Source organism: Montipora capricornis, chromosome 8 (assembly GCF_036669925.1).
Source record: "Montipora capricornis isolate CH-2021 chromosome 8, ASM3666992v2, whole genome shotgun sequence".
Lineage (NCBI taxonomy): Eukaryota > Metazoa > Cnidaria > Anthozoa > Scleractinia > Acroporidae > Montipora > Montipora capricornis.
Genome location: NC_090890.1, coordinates 49,712,274 through 49,729,464, shown reverse-complemented (window position 1 = coordinate 49,729,464; position 17,191 = coordinate 49,712,274). Strand labels below are relative to the sequence as shown.

General features: G+C 40.8%; 3 protein-coding genes across 3 annotated transcripts; 2 read left to right on the top strand and 1 right to left on the bottom strand.

Annotated features, from left to right (window-relative positions):
* Positions 1-120: 120 nt before the first annotated feature.
* LOC138014093 (polycystin-2-like) lies at positions 121-1,074 on the top strand. The gene has a single exon (XM_068861121.1). It carries the CDS (start codon positions 121-123, stop codon positions 1,072-1,074), a length of 954 nt encoding a protein of 317 aa, XP_068717222.1.
* A 529-nt stretch (positions 1,075-1,603) lies between these two features.
* Positions 1,604-2,823, top strand: LOC138014092 (protein FAM133-like). Its single transcript, XM_068861120.1, has 2 exons — positions 1,604-2,036; positions 2,126-2,823. Exons 1-2 carry the CDS (start codon positions 1,604-1,606, stop codon positions 2,821-2,823), a joined length of 1,131 nt encoding a protein of 376 aa, XP_068717221.1.
* Positions 2,824-7,101: 4,278 nt separating this feature from the next.
* LOC138060752 (enoyl-CoA delta isomerase 1, mitochondrial-like) lies at positions 7,102-16,855 on the bottom strand. Its single transcript, XM_068906605.1, has 7 exons — positions 16,765-16,855; positions 15,774-15,964; positions 14,310-14,462; positions 11,829-11,924; positions 11,448-11,467; positions 8,048-8,226; positions 7,102-7,573 (listed from the first exon to the last, which is right to left on the bottom strand). The coding sequence occupies exons 1-7, from the start codon at positions 16,814-16,816 to the stop codon at positions 7,410-7,412; spliced, it is 855 nt and encodes a 284-aa protein (XP_068762706.1). The 5' UTR covers positions 16,817-16,855; the 3' UTR covers positions 7,102-7,409.
* Between the last annotated feature and the right edge of the window lie 336 nt (positions 16,856-17,191).

Genomic DNA, 17,191 nt, shown 5'->3' with positions numbered 1-17,191 from the left:
TACAAGGGAGTCACTTTAGAAGACCTTGAGTGTTGGTATGACCGGCGTTGAGCCCGCGACCTCCAGCACGAATGTAGGATGCTCTACTAACTGAGCCACCGGTCGTTTTCTGACGTTTGCATGTTCGATTTTGTTGCAGGTTACGTGCAGGTGTTACCCAACGACTTGAGCGAGTCCCTCAAATTAGTTCGAGAGCTTGAAGAAAACAACTGGTTGGATCGTTACACACGAGCCATCTTCTCTGAATTTGCTGTTTACAACGCAAACATTAACCTGTTTTGTGTGGTGACACTTCTGTTTGAACAGCTTCCAACCGGAAGTCTCACTGCATACCCAAGCATCCTCACGCTCCGTCTCTTCCGGTACGTAGGTGGGGAGAGGTACTTCGTGTTAACCTGTGAAATAGTGTATCTCTTGTTCTGTGCCTTCTTTGTGTTCAAAGAGATCAGAATGTCCATCAAGAAAGGAAGGGAGCATTTGAGGGATCCATGGAGTATCCTTGAAATTGTACTTACACTTCTGTCGTTATCTGCGGTGGGTTTGTACTTTACGCGAATGAAGTTCACCGACGATGCCCTGCATTTTATGCGAGAGGACAGGACAGGGTTCGTCAGCTTCCACTACACGGCTTTCTTGGACGAGTGGTTGAAATGCATCATTGGAGTCATCGTCTTCCTCTCATTTCTAAAGATGTTTCGACTTCTGCGCTTTAACCGTCGAATGTCCATGCTACAGCAGGTCCTCAAACGTTGCATTGGCCAGTTGGTATCTTTCATGTTCATGTTCTCGGTGGCGTTTCTGGCGTTTGCACTCCTTGCAAGCCTAGTTTTGGTCAGTACATGGCAGGTTTGGAACATTTTGGCGAAGCTGCGCATCGCTGATGGACACTCTTCTGGGCAAGTTTACTTTGCAAGAAATGAAGCACGCCAATCGCATCATTGGACAAATCTTCTTCTACACTTACACGGTATCAATGGTGTTTATTCTCCTCAACATGTTCATATCCATAATCAACGATGCCTTTACGGAAGTTCGCAGCGACGTGGAAAAAACAATCGAATGAGTACGAGATAGTGGACTTCATGATTCACCGTCTCAAAGAAAACATAGGCAAGTCAATGGCCATGCCATACATCCAGTTTACAAAGAGCCTAAGAGTGACCTGGAGGTCAAATTTGATAAAATCGTTGACAACGCCGACAATGCCATCCATTTTATGAGGAACATCGCTTTCGAGGACATGCGAAAGACAAGGTGGTTTCAAACGGAAAGTTGTACGGACAAGAAGAAAACCTGATACGGCTACTTATGGAGGTGGACTGGGATTTTTACGAGTCCGAACTTTGTGACTCCATTCCTGTGTTCGAGCGTTTTTTGAGTCAGTATACCGAGGAAGAGCTTGAGGAAATATTGAAGCACTATCAACAGAAGCGAATGGTGGAGGATTTAGTTTTTGAAGAAGTGAATGGCCGCGAAAATTCCTCTGACGAAAGCGACAGTGATAGCGAGAACATTGACGAGAGCGATACCGAAGACAAAACAATCGAGTAATGACGAGAGCGGTTCGGAAAACGAGGCTGGTGCCGAAGATGGTATTACAACAATGACACCAACATTCGGAATCACGGATCGTCCTGGGAGTGCAGTGAGCGTGAAGAGCCCAGCTTTTCTGATCGCTGAGCTCGAAATCACAACTGAAGAACAAAAAGAGAACGCGGATACTACCATTCAAAGAGACGGCATCATGAGTCCAAGAGAAACGGTGGTTGAAGAAGCTGCGCCAGAAGCTGAGCTTTTGAAAATCCTCGACGACGTACGACGGGATCAAGAAAGTCGTTGTGCCACCGATGCTGAGTTGGACAGTATTCTGTCTGGGCACTCGCCAGTTTATGATGCCGAATCGCGTACATGCAAAAGCGATATGGAGATCGAAGTTGGAAAGAAAAAGAAGAGGAAAGCAGAGAAAAGTCACGAAGGAGAAGCTCAAAAGAGAAACCCGCCAAAAGAAGCTTGGGTCGCCATGGATGACAAAAAGGGTAACGAGGTTTCTGAGGACGGCTCTGGTATAAAGATCAAACAAAAAGGCTGCAAGAGGAACTGATAAAGAGAAATGATTTGGCCGAAGAAGGAAAGGATAAAGGCAGCGAAGAGAATGTGAAGACCAAAAAGAAAGGGAAAAGTAAAGGAAACGGTTTGTCTGGAGATGAAAAAGAAAACAAGAAAGATATCTCTTCAGAAATAAACGGCGACAAGGAAGAAACAATCCTCGGTGAGGTAAAATTGAAGAAAAAGAAGAAAGTAAGAGGAGAAGGAGATATTGAAGAAAATGAATCAGCTGTCGGTGGTGGCGGAAAGAAAAAGAAAGGAATGGTGTCTGCCGAAACTGGTGAAGAAATAGGAGATCGAAACGAAGAACAGAAGAAAAAGAAGAAGAAGCTGAAAGGAAATGACGGTGAGGATCCAGAAGCCGCCGAGGGGAAAGCCGTCGATGAGACTAAAGAAAAGCCAAAAAAAAAAAAGAAAAAGAAAGCGACAGGTGGAGAAGAAAACGTCGCCTTTGAGAAAGATACGGCACTGCACCAAGATGAAGAAACACTCGAAAAAGAGCTCGGTAGTCTGGACGAGCTGTTCACGGAGATGCTGGAACTTGGAGATGTGGATCATGTGAAGAAGAAAAAAAACAAAAAGCGCAAGACGAAGATGAAAGTAGCTCGGGAAGACGATGATGAACAGAGTTTGGTGAAGTCGGGTGAAACGGAAGAAAGCGTGGAAAAGGAGACGCCGAAAAAGATCTATTTGACTAGTGAGGAGAGCGAATGCTAATCGGGAACATTGCAGTTGAGAGTTGTAAACAAGATATACTTATCAAAGTAGTCAGTAAACGTAAAGATACAGCATACCTTTTAGACATTATTACATTGTATTTTTAACGATTTTTCAGTGCTCGCTGTAATTCCATGACCTTGAGCGTTTTCCCCAGTTTTTCTGAGCATTCATGCGAAATCTCGGGCTTGGTTGGAAAGGGAAAGGAGCTTGCGAACGTGTTACTGCGCAGGCTCAAGAGTAAGCAACGAAGACGGCTACGGCAACGACAACGTCACAAAACAATATAATTGGTTAAAAGAGGAAAAAGAATCGTGCTGCATGTACTATGCAGCACGGATTTTAGCAAGCATGTTTGCGGTCCTCCGCATAACGACAACGTGAAATCACCAGATTTGAGGTTTTGACGACAACGTAAGCATCCTGACAAAGAATCTTTCATTTTCTGTTTTCACTCTGAAACCGCTCGTACCAATTTATTTTAGGATACTTCGCCCATATTGTAGGATGTGAACGAGACTGAATAATCGCGAAAGACTTATGAGAGAGAGCGAAAGTGATATTTTGAGGTGACGTTTTCGTCGACCGTCGCCGTCGTAGATTTTAAAGTCCCTATTCACTGCCTATTATCCTTGGTGGACTGAAAGGAAAATACTCGTCCTGCACGTGCGACACACCGGCTTCATTGCATTACGTTGCCTTACTCCTCAAAACAACTATGTGAAATCACCAAATTTTAGATTTTGACGACAACACGATCATACAACAATGACCCGTTCATTTCTACCTTTACATTAAAACTGTTCGCACCTATCCAGTGACAAGATAGTTCGCCCGTATGTACAACTTGAAGTCGAAATACTAACCTTGCCGTTGTCACTGCTTTACGGACTGAGAATAGAAAGGGTAAATAAGTTGTGGCCATGAGCCTGAAAAGCCAAAGTCAGTATTTTGCTCAGTGCGACTGAAATTTGTAGCCTCACGCAGGAAATCAGCCAGGCCGCTATTACAGGCCTTTCTAGCAATTTTAAGTCCACTTTCCGCAAGTATGTCTACGGACATTAATCTTTGGAAATTGTAATTTGATTTCGTAAATTAGCTAATCAAAACATAGAAAATCGTCGTAAAAAGTGTTAAAGATGACAGCTAAAATCATCACGAATATGGTAATGGTTATTTCTTCGTGTTTGTTGCATTAGAAATTTAGTTTACTGACAGCTATTTTCGTAAAAGAACAGCCATCACTTAGCGAAAAAAAATTGCGACATGTAATCCGTAGGTGCTTTCCCTAACTACATACGTTAAATAAAGTAGATGGAGATTCATTCTGAAGAGTTCGAACCCAAACGGTTCCTTGCGTTATGTCTTCGTCGGATGTTATACTACTTATCTCCTTTTGTATCAAGGCAAAAGAGAATAATAAAACTAAGAAAGCATTTCTCGAGTATTTTTGTTGAGTTTTACTTGTGGTACTATCTTCGAATGATGGACCGGTGAAACACATATGCGCGGCGGAATAGTTGCACGTATTTGCATTTGAAATTCATTGTAGTTTTGGTATATGCCTTTTTCTATCCCGACGAATGTGTTTTCTGAAACACCCAACCGGCGTTGATCAAGCAAAATTAGACCTTTTTGCAGATACAGCGGCCATTTTGACTTCTATTGTTTCAAATAGCTATTATGGGATGCCCAGGGGTTAGCTGGGCATCCCATAATGTCTTCTGAAACAATAGAAATCAAAATGGCCGCCGTATCTGCAAAAAGGTGTATGCTGGAATCGATAACAACAGAGTGTGACTTCGAGTACGAGTTCTGGGATTTTGATTACTGCGCATCCGTACTGCGCAGCCCGGCAAGTTGATCTGCGACGGCTTTACGTCGAAAAGTCGAAGCGGAAAGTACGAGTTTGTCACAATGAAAATCGCGTTTGCTTTTCGCCGTTTGCTGTATAAAGGTCTCCCACTACAGAAAAGTGGAAATACCAGCAACTCATTTGAAATTGGCGCCGAAATGTGAACTTCACCCCATAATAGTATTTTCTGCAGACTGTATTATACGCTTACCTAAATACGAACAGCTCCACTTCGAGAACGAATACAAGTTGTACTTGTTCTCGTATTCGGTGCCAACATTCTTTGATGTCCTTTCCAAGGCTTCTTATACCCAGGAAGACAAGTGATTAGATGGGGCGCACGAAGTGTCCCGTTCAGTCTAAGCATTTGTTTCCTATTTCCAACAATAAAGTAACTGTTAGGGTTAGCGTTACTCATAGGTTGGGGAAAATACAGGTCTTTATCTTTACTTGAGGAGCAGAGCTTAAGGGACGATTTGTGACATGAATTATCTGTATATACCCAGAGACGAGCAAGGGGATACTTGCTAACGCTTATTGAAATCGGCGTCCATCTATATGCTTGTATCTCAGGACATATCTCTAAGGGGTAGAGCTGAGAGTGTCACTACTAACTCATGTTTTTGCAGAGGGAGGCCTAGACAATCAAATGAACTGAAAATAGCGAATTGAAGACATGGAACTGTAAGGAGATTCTGCACCACACTGGGAGAATTAGATAAGCAAAATTAATTTGATAAGGATACTAGGTTTAGCAATTTTTAGAAGACATGACTTTTAGGTGGGGTCTCCATTAAAGATTTTTATGGTATGCGACCCCTCATACTTGCTCTACTTAACTCTTTAGATATTATTTCACAATTATTCCGTAAGCGCGCGTTGGATATGAGATGATAGCCAACTTCGTTAACACCACTCCTGCGTGTTTTGGTGTCTATTTTGCATAAACTCAAGTTTAGTCAATAGTCGATGTCAACACAACTTTGCTTTCTAAAGACAACTATAAATTAACACGACAAAATGATCAACAGACAGTCTTTCCAGTCAAAAATTTTATTGGAATCAACAATAATTTGCTCTTAGGAGAGAAAACATTTCGATTTTCTTGCGAGCGTCGTCACAAACACGCTGTCTTTGCACATGCTTCGCCTCTTTTGAAAGCGATCAAGCTATCGCAAACAACAGGACTTTTCCCATCCAAAAAAAACGACGTTACATTATTTCAACTCAAATGGCCGATGAAATAAACCTCAAAAAGAAAATCGAATTTACCTTCCTGTAGCATCTTCCCTGATCTCATAAATCCATTTCAATTCCGCGATTCGGCGGCAATATTTGAGCAGAGTTCAGATTGTGTTTTGGAAATCAAAGCAGTACAATCACGAAACGCTCTTTCGTCGCTTTAAGACCTTCAATCCTCCTTTTCCACTGCTGATTAATCTTTAGGGCTATATATTTCTACTTTGAGCTCTGTAGAGGTTCACCCCTATTCTACGAGGAGGAAGATATGTCTTGGAAAATTAGGACTGATGCCCTAGTGACGGCATCTTTTCTTTCCACAATCTCAGAAAGTTGGACCGCACGTCAGCTGTCGTCAGCGAGCGTGCACCCATGGGCAAATAGTAAATGACCAATTGGTCAATCAGAACGCGCGTTTTATCCAAGTTATGTTATAAAGAAAACTAGACTACAATAAAAAATAAAAAGGCCCAAAAAATCACGCATATGCTCGCCGTGTTTGTAGATCATGTTATAATGGCTCATAACCCATGATGGCTTGGCCAATCAAAACTCTCGAATTGCATTATCCAATGATCCAGTATTTAATAATCAGAGATACCTATTGGAGTGGATTTTTGAGTATTATCATTATTCCCTTCGGATATATCCGCGCGTTAGCCCAAGTTATGGAAGTGGACACACCCAGGCTGGAAATTAGACCAACGGCCTACGGACTGGATTAACCGTTGCTTCACCGAATGAGCTACGAGGCCAGACGGGTGCAGCCGAGGGTATTCGAGAAGTTATTTCACGGCATTGCAAGTAATGAGAAGGGAAAGGTTGTTTTCAAGCGATGGCCGTGTACCACATACATGTCACGAGAGATGTCTATTAAAAAAGTAATTTTATCAGAATGTAGAAGTTAACTGATTGGCCTTGAACCAAAAGGCAGCAAAGTTCGGAGATGTCGTTATGTTGAAAGAAGACGTTTCAGTATCATCAGCCAAAGGAGTGAAAAACTGTTAATTTCATGAACGTTTTTTTTGCAAGGGAGTTCATAGGTAACATGGTAGAGAGGGGCGAGACTTTACTATGGGGTTCTTTTTCCATAAAATATCAAAGGGTGGTCAGTATTACTAACTTCAAAGATAATGCCCACGGACCAGACGTTTTCGACCAAGGATGCGTATGAAGTCAGTTCAGTTCAGTTCAGTTTATTTTTGCCACTTTTGTCATGTTAAATTACAAAATAAACATATATTAAAGTACGACAGATATTAAATAATCAATAAAAGAAAAGCATAAGGCGACGCTGCCCATATAGAAACCATTAGGGCTTATTCGGGCTATAGGCACCTCAAGAAAAATACAAATGTATAATGATAATTTTAGGCGTGTCTTATTTAATTTGTAAACTCATTTAGGTTAAAAAGCAAGGACTCCAAAAGTGCCTATTCTATGGGCAGTCCTGGGTACGTTATTGAGAATAACCACATTCAGAACAATTCATCTATTTCTTTTTTGTTATTCTATCAATTTGCATTCCGATTGCTTTCTGAACTTCTTCGTCTGTTATGCAGTCAACAAATTCCTTGATGTCTTCCTCACGCTTGCTTTCCAGTGCCTCCACAGCATCTCTACGCATGACCCTCTTGGTGATTTCAAGTGTTCTCGCTGAAGGGGTTAATAAAGCAACATTAATAATTATAATAATTAGCCCGTTGACTCCCAAGAATAATCAGTATGTAAATTCTCCTCATAATTTTTAAACACTGTCCAGTAAACAAGTATCGAGAATGAAGACTACGATCAGTTAAGAATTTTTTTTTTATGTAACACCAAATTCTCATGACTAACCAAAAAAGAAATCTATGGCACTACTTAGGAGAATACACCTTTAGATCACGGGGGTATAAGGGATAAACTATGGAAGATTAAAAAACTCGAGTGTGGCTTCCATTTATTCGTCAACATTTTTACCTCAAAGGAGCAACAATTCTTATCGATCAGTCCGTAGACGCCGGAGGAGTTCGAAGATATTCCGAAGATTTCCGAAGGTATCACGAAGGAGTTCCGAAAAATTACTGAATGCAAATGAAAACTTTAACAAATATTCCACGAACAATATTTACTACAATAATTAATTACCTGAAAACACAGTCCATTCCTCCATTTGCGATTTAGCCGCCTCCAGAACTTTATCCCTGGGCACAACCTTATCCACCAGTCCGATGGACAACGCCTCCTCTGCAGTATACCGCTTACTACTCAGCACCGCTTTCTCTGCGACACTTTTGCCAACGACAGCAGCAAGATTGTCGAAAACCCTGACAAAATGACGAGTATAGAATAATCTAGACTGCTCGCAGGTGGTAGATGTTTTTGGACGCGCGTGGGATAGGTCTGGGCCGGATGACAAAACGACGGGGTGGAGGGCGGGAAAAAGAGGGGGAGGTTTCTCTCCCCTTTCCCCCTCCCCCTCGCTTTGTCACTTGTCCCAGATCTTTCACCCGTCCAATCAACACGTTCTCGCCCCTGAATTCGCGATTATCCTGATTTGTTAATCTGCTTTGAATTCACTATTATCGTGAATTTTGGACACTGTGTCTCAGGACTTGTGGTGGCAGAGAAAAAAAGGCCCCAAAAAATCATCTCCGTGGATTGGATTTGAATCCGGAGTTTCTACTCAATGGGAACCGCTTCTTTCCGCTTTACCACTGAAGACCAAGACACCGCCTTTCTCAAATAAAAATTTATTTAAGTCTACCATAGAATATTGCTGCTGAAGAGTAATTAGGCCTAAGCTTGATTAATAATTTAGGCCTGTAAGCTTTGATTTTAAAATGTTTAGCTTTGTCGTGATTTTTGGAAACCGACCTTTTGTAGTGTGTAATGTTGTTTCTTGGCGAGTGATAATACAGCATTATCAAATACTGTTTAAATTATTGTCCCTGAGCAGCTAGCAGTGTGGTGGTCGAGTGGTTAGGTGAGGGGTTAATCAACATTCCCTGCTTCGAGTCCTATGTCCATACACTTGGGTTTATAATTTCTTTTCAAACAAATAAACCATTTTCCCATAATCCATATCAAGCTTTCAGTATTCTAAATTCACGATAATAGTGAATTCAAAGCAACTTAAAATTCAGGATAATCGCGAATTCAAGGGTCCAATATCTCGCGCTTTAAAACACAAAGCACCGCCTGAAAGCAGGCAAAGAATAACCGTGTTATGTTTTAGCGCGAGCATATAGCTGGTTCGCAAAAAGGCTGTACCGATACTGGATGGCGAACAAAAGGATCTCAAGGAAGATCTCTTGTTCGTGTCATCCACCATGCCAGCGATGACGTAACCTATGACTGATCTCTCGACTATATGGCCTGAAGTGCTCATTTCTGGACATATCTGACAAGACAAGGGGCCGACTGCAGTCGAAGGGAACCCGACGGCTTCTTTTTCATTAGCTTCTCCCGTGACTTACGCCAGGGAGGGGTGGGCGCCACTCCATATCTCGTTGCAATATATATCATGGAAATGAAATTTGAAATTTACCCTGGAAGCTCCACTCACGTGAAAGTGGTTTGCAGGGAGATCCTGCATCCGATTGAATTGGAATTCGGAAATGTTGGTTTTTGAGAAGAGGGGAAAACCGGAGAACTCGGAGAAAAATCTCTCAGAGCAGAGTATTGAAAGAACCAACAACAAACTTAACCCTGTTAACCAACATATGGCCACGAGTCCGGAATCGAACACGGGCTTAGGTTAGGGTTAGGGTTAGGGGAGCAGGGAACGCGTAGTGGTGAGAGCACTCGCCTGCCACCAATGTGGCCGAGGTTCGATTCCCGGACCCGACGCCAAAAGTGGGTTGACTTTGTGTGGGTTCTCTTCTCTGCTTCGTGGGTTTTTCTCCGGGTTCTCCAGTTTTCTCCCTTCTCCAAAAACCAACATACAGGTGATTCCAGCTGGCTGTGAGCTGTGCTCCAGGGTCACACATGGACCGTATAGCGGATGCCAGAGGCGCCATTGTAAGCTTTCGGTTCGACCTTGTTGAGCTGCGTCGTTGCTGTACTTGTGACGGCGATTAGCCGCGAGAAAAGAGAAAAGAAGAAAAAAGAAAGAGAAAAAAAAGAGGATCACATTGGTGGGAGGCGAGTGCTATCAACACTACATCATCTGTGCTCCCCATCACTTGTATCTAGAAATAAAGGCGACTAACAACACAATGTGTCCCAATGACTCTACTACTCAAGTACTCTTGACGCTCTCCAAGAATATCGCAATTCTGTCACGACGCGGGCATACTTAAGAAAAATCCGCCTGCTAGACCTAGGACCTTTCATATCCAATGACGGTACTCCTATTCAGCAGGTTTCCCATACTAAATCATTGGGGGTACTAAGTGACCAAAACCTGTCTTGGGGTGAACACATACATAAATTAAACAAAAATTGCATCCGGCATCGGAGCCCTAAAACGCATACGACCTTTTGTCCCAGCCTCGACATTGCTGTCTATTTTAAGCCCTTGGTTCAGGCACATTTCGACTACTGCTCTGTCGTGTAGGGCAATTGCAACAAAACCCTCGTAGACAAGCTCCAAAAACTACAAAATCGTGCTGCGAGCGCTTTAACCATTTCTAGCTATGGCACTGATGCCGACGTACTTCTTCAAAAACTGAGCTGGAAGAAACTCGAAAACGTAAGCGTCAAAAAGCTGTCATGGTCCACAAATCACTTCATGGTTTAGCCCCTGAATATCTTTGTAATATGTTTGTGGACCGTGGTAGCTTAAATACCTATCCCTTGAGAGACTCTGAGTGCAAACTGGTTGTTCCAAGGTCGCGCATTTGAAAAGCAGTTTTGGTTATAGTGGTGCTGTGTTATGGAATAGCCTGCCGGTCGAATTGCGGCAAGCAAGTAATCTGAGTGCATTTCGTTCAGGCTGGAGCGGCTTCTTTTAGCTATAATAAGTATTTTAAATTCTACTTTTTTACCTTTTAAATTATAGATTGTGACTTGTAGATTAGAATTATGATATATGTACTTAGATTTAAAGTGCAGATAGGTAGATAATGTATATATTTTATAATGTTTTACAAATACTGAGGAGTTATGTATAAATAAAGATTGACTTGACTTGACTTGACTTGATTACAAGTTCGGATTAAGTTTAAAATTACCGCAGGTGACCCACGTATACTAACCTGCTGCAACAAATAAGCAAACCAAACAAGGAATTGCATGGATTTGCATGTTATATCAGTATATGCAATTGCATGGAGGACCCAAGGGCACATTGCGATTACATGTTTATCACATTAAGGGCAAAATTATTGAGGAAAGCCCGTTCAATGCCGCGACATTTAAATGACAATCAACTTAACTGACCAATCAGTTGAAACACTGCAAACACGCTTTCATTTACTTTATTACAGTTCAATTCAATAAATCGTTGCAATCAACAGAAATAGCGCTCAAAATGTAGTGACATTGACAATAATTATACAAAATCGACAAAGGATGGTTATTTTAAAATCAAACTGCGGCTTACCAGAAAGGTGGAGGGACTCCCTGTAACGAGAAGGAAAACAAGAAGGGATGTGTTGAATCAATAAGATGCAAAGAAAGAATATACCCAATTTTTGAGGCAAGAACAGTCATGGCAGACAAGAAAAGTCAAAAAAACTCTGTGGAGGCTAAGTAACAGATCAAGACGCTTTCAGCCACATTATTCCCTGGGCCCCAGTTGCTGGAAGAATGGTTGGGATCAGGTAAATAACTGTCTCACTTAACTGAATGTACACCATAACATAATGTAATAATTATAATTTATCATGTTTGTTTCAATAACTATTAAAATTATACTTAATTATTATAATAATAATGGTTTTGATTGACACACATATACATTAGTGAATAATTATTAACTTACTGCTTCTGTTTCTACAAGACCGATTCTGGGTCCATCAGCCATGATGCGGTAATCGCATGCCAAACCAAGCACACAGCCTCCAGCCAGGGCGTGGCCCTATGATGAAATGAAGAGCTGTAAATGATATTCTCCATATTAAAGATAGTTTTTCAAAACAAACTTAAAGGGGCAGTGTCACGCTATTTCAGTCAAACGTCAAAACACTAAAACACATATTTGCATCAACGAAGACCAAAAAATAGTGCTGAAGTTTTCTTACCAATAACCATTGAAGTGCACTGAAGCTATTCTTTGTTGTTTGCAGCCAATGATGGAGAGGATGGAAAACTGGCCAGCTTTTTCAAGTTTGGAGATGATGTCTTCAGAAAGTCACCAAAAATTAAATATGAATAGCTGTAAATACATTTCATATCTTCTCAGTTGGTTGTCAGGAATGTTGTAGTACGGGTGCGCTAAAGTACTAAATTTAGATTTTTACCCAGTTTTGACCTAAAAACAGCAAATTTAGCATGACAGTGCCCCTTTAAGGAAGCTTGAAAGGGTTTTCAGCTGAGGGCACACATATAAAGCCACACATGCAATGCTTGAGTTGTGGAGTGACTGCAAATAAAAATGTGACCTAAAATCGGGAGAAGAGGAAATAAGTTTTGAGACAAGTAAGATTCGTTTCTTAGGGAAATTAAACTAAAAATTATCGGTACCAGTATCTAGTTAAATTTCATCTTCATCTTCTAACTGCATGTCATAAATAACTCAAGTCCTACTGGATACTTTTTTTTTTCATACTACATATTTGGTAAGAGAATTTAATAAGGTTACTGAAGTAAAATAAAAAACTAGGTTTTGGCAAAACCTGAATTTTAGAGAGAGTTTCAGCAGCACCATTACCATGGCAACAGTTTTGGGCTTAAAAAATTGCTTGACAATAGCATTAAACAAAAATATCAAAACATTTCTGGCTTAACTGCAAAATACTCTGCCACATCCAAGCCGTACCCCTGAAAAGGTTGGATACGAGGTTAGAAAGCCAATATTGAGAGTGGATACAAAGATACGCGCAATTACCGGTACACAGTCGTTCCTGCAGGTTGCCAGTATTTCCCCCTTTGTGAAGCGCCAAACATAAAAAGACCGAAGGATATAATTGATGTATATGTAGTTAACGCACATTATGCTCAAGCAAAACAGAATGACGTATATTAATATTAAAGCTTGATGATTGAGTGAAACACAATGATATATCTTAAAGCGTGATCAATCACTGACTCCTTGTTGATATGTATTTTTCGTTCTTAAAGCGTGAGGATGGATTCATTTTACATTTCGGTTAACGACACTTTTCTCGAAAAATAGCACTCGATTCCTGATTAAGCCTAGTAAGCAATCGTTTCAGTGAGTAGGCCTAATAGCATTCAATATATGGTTTAATTAACTGCATTTTTTAGGAGATCATGTGAAGAATACCGGTATATGCCAGAATAAAACTGAATGACTTATTACTGTGCATTATACCTTGTTCTTTGAACCTGGTATCAACAAAATTGCCTCGTTCTAGTTCTCATTTCATGGTTTGGTTAACTACACATTTCTTGAAAATTATAGCACTCGATTCCTGATTGAGCCTTAGCGCTCGTTTCAGTGATTAGGCCTAAGCACTTTTTGTAAAATTTTAGCTTTCATTTTACAGTTTCGTTGACTACACTTTTCTTGAGATCGTGTGAAGATTAAATAGCACTTGTTTACTGATTAAGCCTAAGCGCTGTTTCGACTGCCTATCCAGGTATCTGCGTATCCACTTCAGAATACACTTAGAAAATTATGTGGGGAGGGGTGGTCTTTTCGACTGCGTACCCGTGTATCCATGTATCCCCTTCAGAATCTACTTAGAAGATTTAACTTGGGTAGGGGTGGTATTTTCTACTACACATCCTCGTATGCAGTCTCTTCAGAGGTGCAGCTTCAAAGGTATTCTGCAGTTACTCCACATTTTCCTGCCAAAAGGAATTCGCCAGCGATTTCCATTGGATTAACCCACTGTCACCTGTGGAAAACTCTTTCAAGCCACAGTCATGGAGTATGATTTCGCAAAAGAGTTTTATGCAAAAATTAAAGGCCATGAGATGAAATCAGGCAACTTGAGTTTGTTGAAGAAATAGGCACCTCTTATTCCTGATTTTCACCCACGATCAGGGGGCTATGTTTATTAAACAAATGTTTTCATGACAATGTTAAACATTCCCAGTTGGGATACAAACAGTGACCACCTTTTCATTGTTTAGGGCCACCATAACAGATTCATCAGGAAACTGCCCGCTATGACATCATAAGAAAACCGAAAATCAATGGGGAAATTGAACATGTTCACTTCGTGAGAAGATCAGAAAAGTCTAAGCTCATCCTCTCTCTTAAGCTACATGTAACATTATTAATCAAGTTCTCTTTTCTCCTTGCTCTCAAGCAACACAATTGACTTTGACTTACATTTATTGCAGCCATGGTTACAAGCCTTGAGCCATACAAACGAAGCCACATTCCCTGAAACTCTTGCCAAAAACTTGCCAAGCGTCTCTCATCTGCTGGTTTGTATACTTCCTTCACCAGGTCTAGACCAGCAGAAAAAACCTTAGAAAGACCCTAAATGAAAGTAATAATTTCTTTCAACAAGTACTTTAAATGACAACAACAATTTCTTATTTTTAGGGTTGCTTCTTTTGATATTATAACATTTGATATTATCTTCAGAAGGCTCTATTGAAACAGCAAAGTTTTACGACTTCTCTGAATACCAGTAAAATTTCCAGATCTCTTGTTTCCTGGTTTTGACAACATTGACTGAGTGATGGAGAGACAAAGGTGGAATTGTTATTCACTTTAGCTATTGGGGCACATTTAATGGTGAAGTGTGCCGATTTTCGTTTTATGACTTACCTGAAATTATAATAAATTATTGATAGCGTAAATGGTTTGACACTGTCAGCTTGGTTCTTTAGACTGGAATTTGCAGCTTTTACAATGCCAGGCCTAATTTAACCCATTAAATCCGAAGTCACCTGTTTTATGAGTCAAATGAGTCAATGAGTCATGAGTCATGAGTCAATGAAACTCACAGTCAATATAGCAATAATTTATTGATTAAGCCTAAGCCCTCACTTTAGTGATAAGGCCTAAGCACTGTCTGAAATTTTAGCTTTTTTAATGGTTTGGTTAAAGTTCTGCACTAACTCATTGACTCATGACTCATAAAATTAATAGTGTACACTCATTAAATCCTAGGAGCGAGACTTATTAGATTTTACTCTCTCTAATTGCCCGATGATTTTACTAATCAATGATGGTAATTCAGGATCCAATGAATTAAAACTTCCATTCTTAAAATAAACCAGGATGATTTCATTGATGAAGAAGGTGTATAAACAGCAATAGTTTTTAAAATTTTATTTAGAATGGCATAATTTTATTCAGCCTTATCAGACAAAAGGAGGAAACAGATACCACGAAAAAGCAATATGAAATTAGAACTTGAGTCACAGACTGGCAGGACCTTTTACAAGTAACCAGCGGCGCCCCGTGTTTCATATCTACAGTAGTAAGTTCCTCATGGGCCCATAAAACTCTCAAACGTCCAGGAAACTCTTCGAGCCAGAAATAGTCCATCTGCCTATTTTAGAAAGCTGGTCTTTCAACAGATTCTCAAGACCTGAAAAGCAACATACCTTAATTGCCAAGTTTTAAGCTTGGAAACGGCCTCAGTTTGAAGATGCCAGTATAGATATAAATACACCCAAAAAGTTTCTGAACTTTTGAGAAACATGCCCCAGGTTGTGGTTGTCAAGGATGTGCTCAATTATTTGGACAATTAAGTCATCACCTCAATAGATTTACAACCTTGCCTAGTCATTGTCACATATAACACTGAGGCCTTACTACACTCCAGCCTACATTTACCGAAGTAACGATGAGTCCTTTGCAGTCCTGATCAACTTCCACTTTGTCCAATTCAGCATTTATTTCTCGCAAAAAATCCAGACTGAAGCTGTTGACAGGTTCCCTGTTCAGCTCAAGAATAGCAATATTTCCTTGCTTCTCAACATTCACAAGTGCCGACATGCATCTCAACTGACGGCCCAAGCTTCCCACTACAAAAGTTAGTGAAAGTTCAATTAAAAGATATTGTAACATTAACATAACAGTAGAGATGGTTTTAACAGTAACGTTGTGGCCTCCATGTTGGTGTGCCAAAACAACAGATCTCTCATTAGCTTACAGTGTATGTTTGTCCACCACAGGGACGGCGGAACGTATTTTGTCAGTTGGGTGGGGCTAACAAGCAAGCGCCAGAGACGCAAACTTGTTGGGGGTTCTGGGGGAATTCTCCATCAGAAAATTTTGAAATCTTGAAGCTCGGAACTGCTACTTTCAGCATTCTCAGCGAGATATCAAAAAAATAAACGTGGATTAACCATAGAAACCGTTTTAAAATTTTTATTTTTTGCTTGAAATTGGGGTGGGGGGGGGGGGGGAGAAAGAAGGGCTGCACCAGCAATTGTACATTGCAGCATCGTTATCGGTGCCTCAAGAGACTGGCTGTAAAGCACCAATAATTATTCTGAGAATTGGGAGGAAATGCTATTTGACAAACTTTGGCAGGGGGCACCCCTCACGAACTGTATGATTTTTCAAAACATCACTACGAAGACTGGGTCCAATACTTGTTTCAGCATTTGTAAAAAACTTCAGAAGTAAAATTAAAAACAAACATTGTAACGTTAATTACGCTTAATTAATATATAAGGGGTAAGAATGCATAACAGGCTCTCGTTGCGATGTGGCTCACATTCTTTTGAAAAAAGAAAAAAAAAACAAGCCTGGAGAACTTTAGAGAAGGGCTTCGATCTCTTCTTTTTCACCAGTTCAAGCATGAATGAAATACACGTACCTTTGGCTTTTGACAAAACTTGGCAAACTCTGAATGCCACAGCAGAAGCCATTTTTGTTTTTTGATGGTTTCCATTTCCCCGCTCATCTCTGTAGGAACGAGGGTATAGCAGACGAATGAAGGGATTGGTTTCTAAGGCCCCGGCCAAACGAGACAAACATTTCCTTGGGATCACGTTATATCACAGTTGGCCCAAGCTCTGTGTTGTGTTTTTAAAAGAAATAAGCACTAATGTTGCACTTACTTGTCTGTTGTCGCTTTGTGATCTTTCTTTGGTAACCTGGTGCCATTCTATTCACTATTTCGCGAGATACTACGAAAACCACCGATCCGTGGAATGGGACAAAGTTACTGAGTCACTGCCCCGCCCTTGCCCCGCCCGCTTTCAGTCGACGAGCAGAGGTGGCGCAGGGGTGAGAGCACTCGC

Bases quoted from the DNA above. Each gene is read 5' to 3' on its own strand.
- LOC138060752 (XM_068906605.1), bottom strand. From the start codon at position 16,816: ATGGCTTCTGCTGTGGCATTCAGAGTTTGCCAAGTTTTGTCAAAAGCC. The intron at 15,965-16,764 runs GTACGTGTATTT...TAACTTTTGTAG, and splicing joins AGTTTTGTCAAAAGCCAAAG to TGGGAAGCTTGGGCCGTCAG. The intron at 14,463-15,773 runs GTAAATGTAGGC...ACTTTCATTTAG, and splicing joins AAGGACTCATCGTTACTTCG to GGTCTTTCTAAGGTTTTTTC.
- LOC138014093 (XM_068861121.1), top strand. From the start codon at position 121: ATGTTCGATTTTGTTGCAGGTTACGTGCAGGTGTTACCCAACGACTTG.
- LOC138014092 (XM_068861120.1), top strand. From the start codon at position 1,604: ATGACACCAACATTCGGAATCACGGATCGTCCTGGGAGTGCAGTGAGC. The intron at 2,037-2,125 runs GTAACGAGGTTT...ATTTGGCCGAAG, and splicing joins CGCCATGGATGACAAAAAGG to AAGGAAAGGATAAAGGCAGC.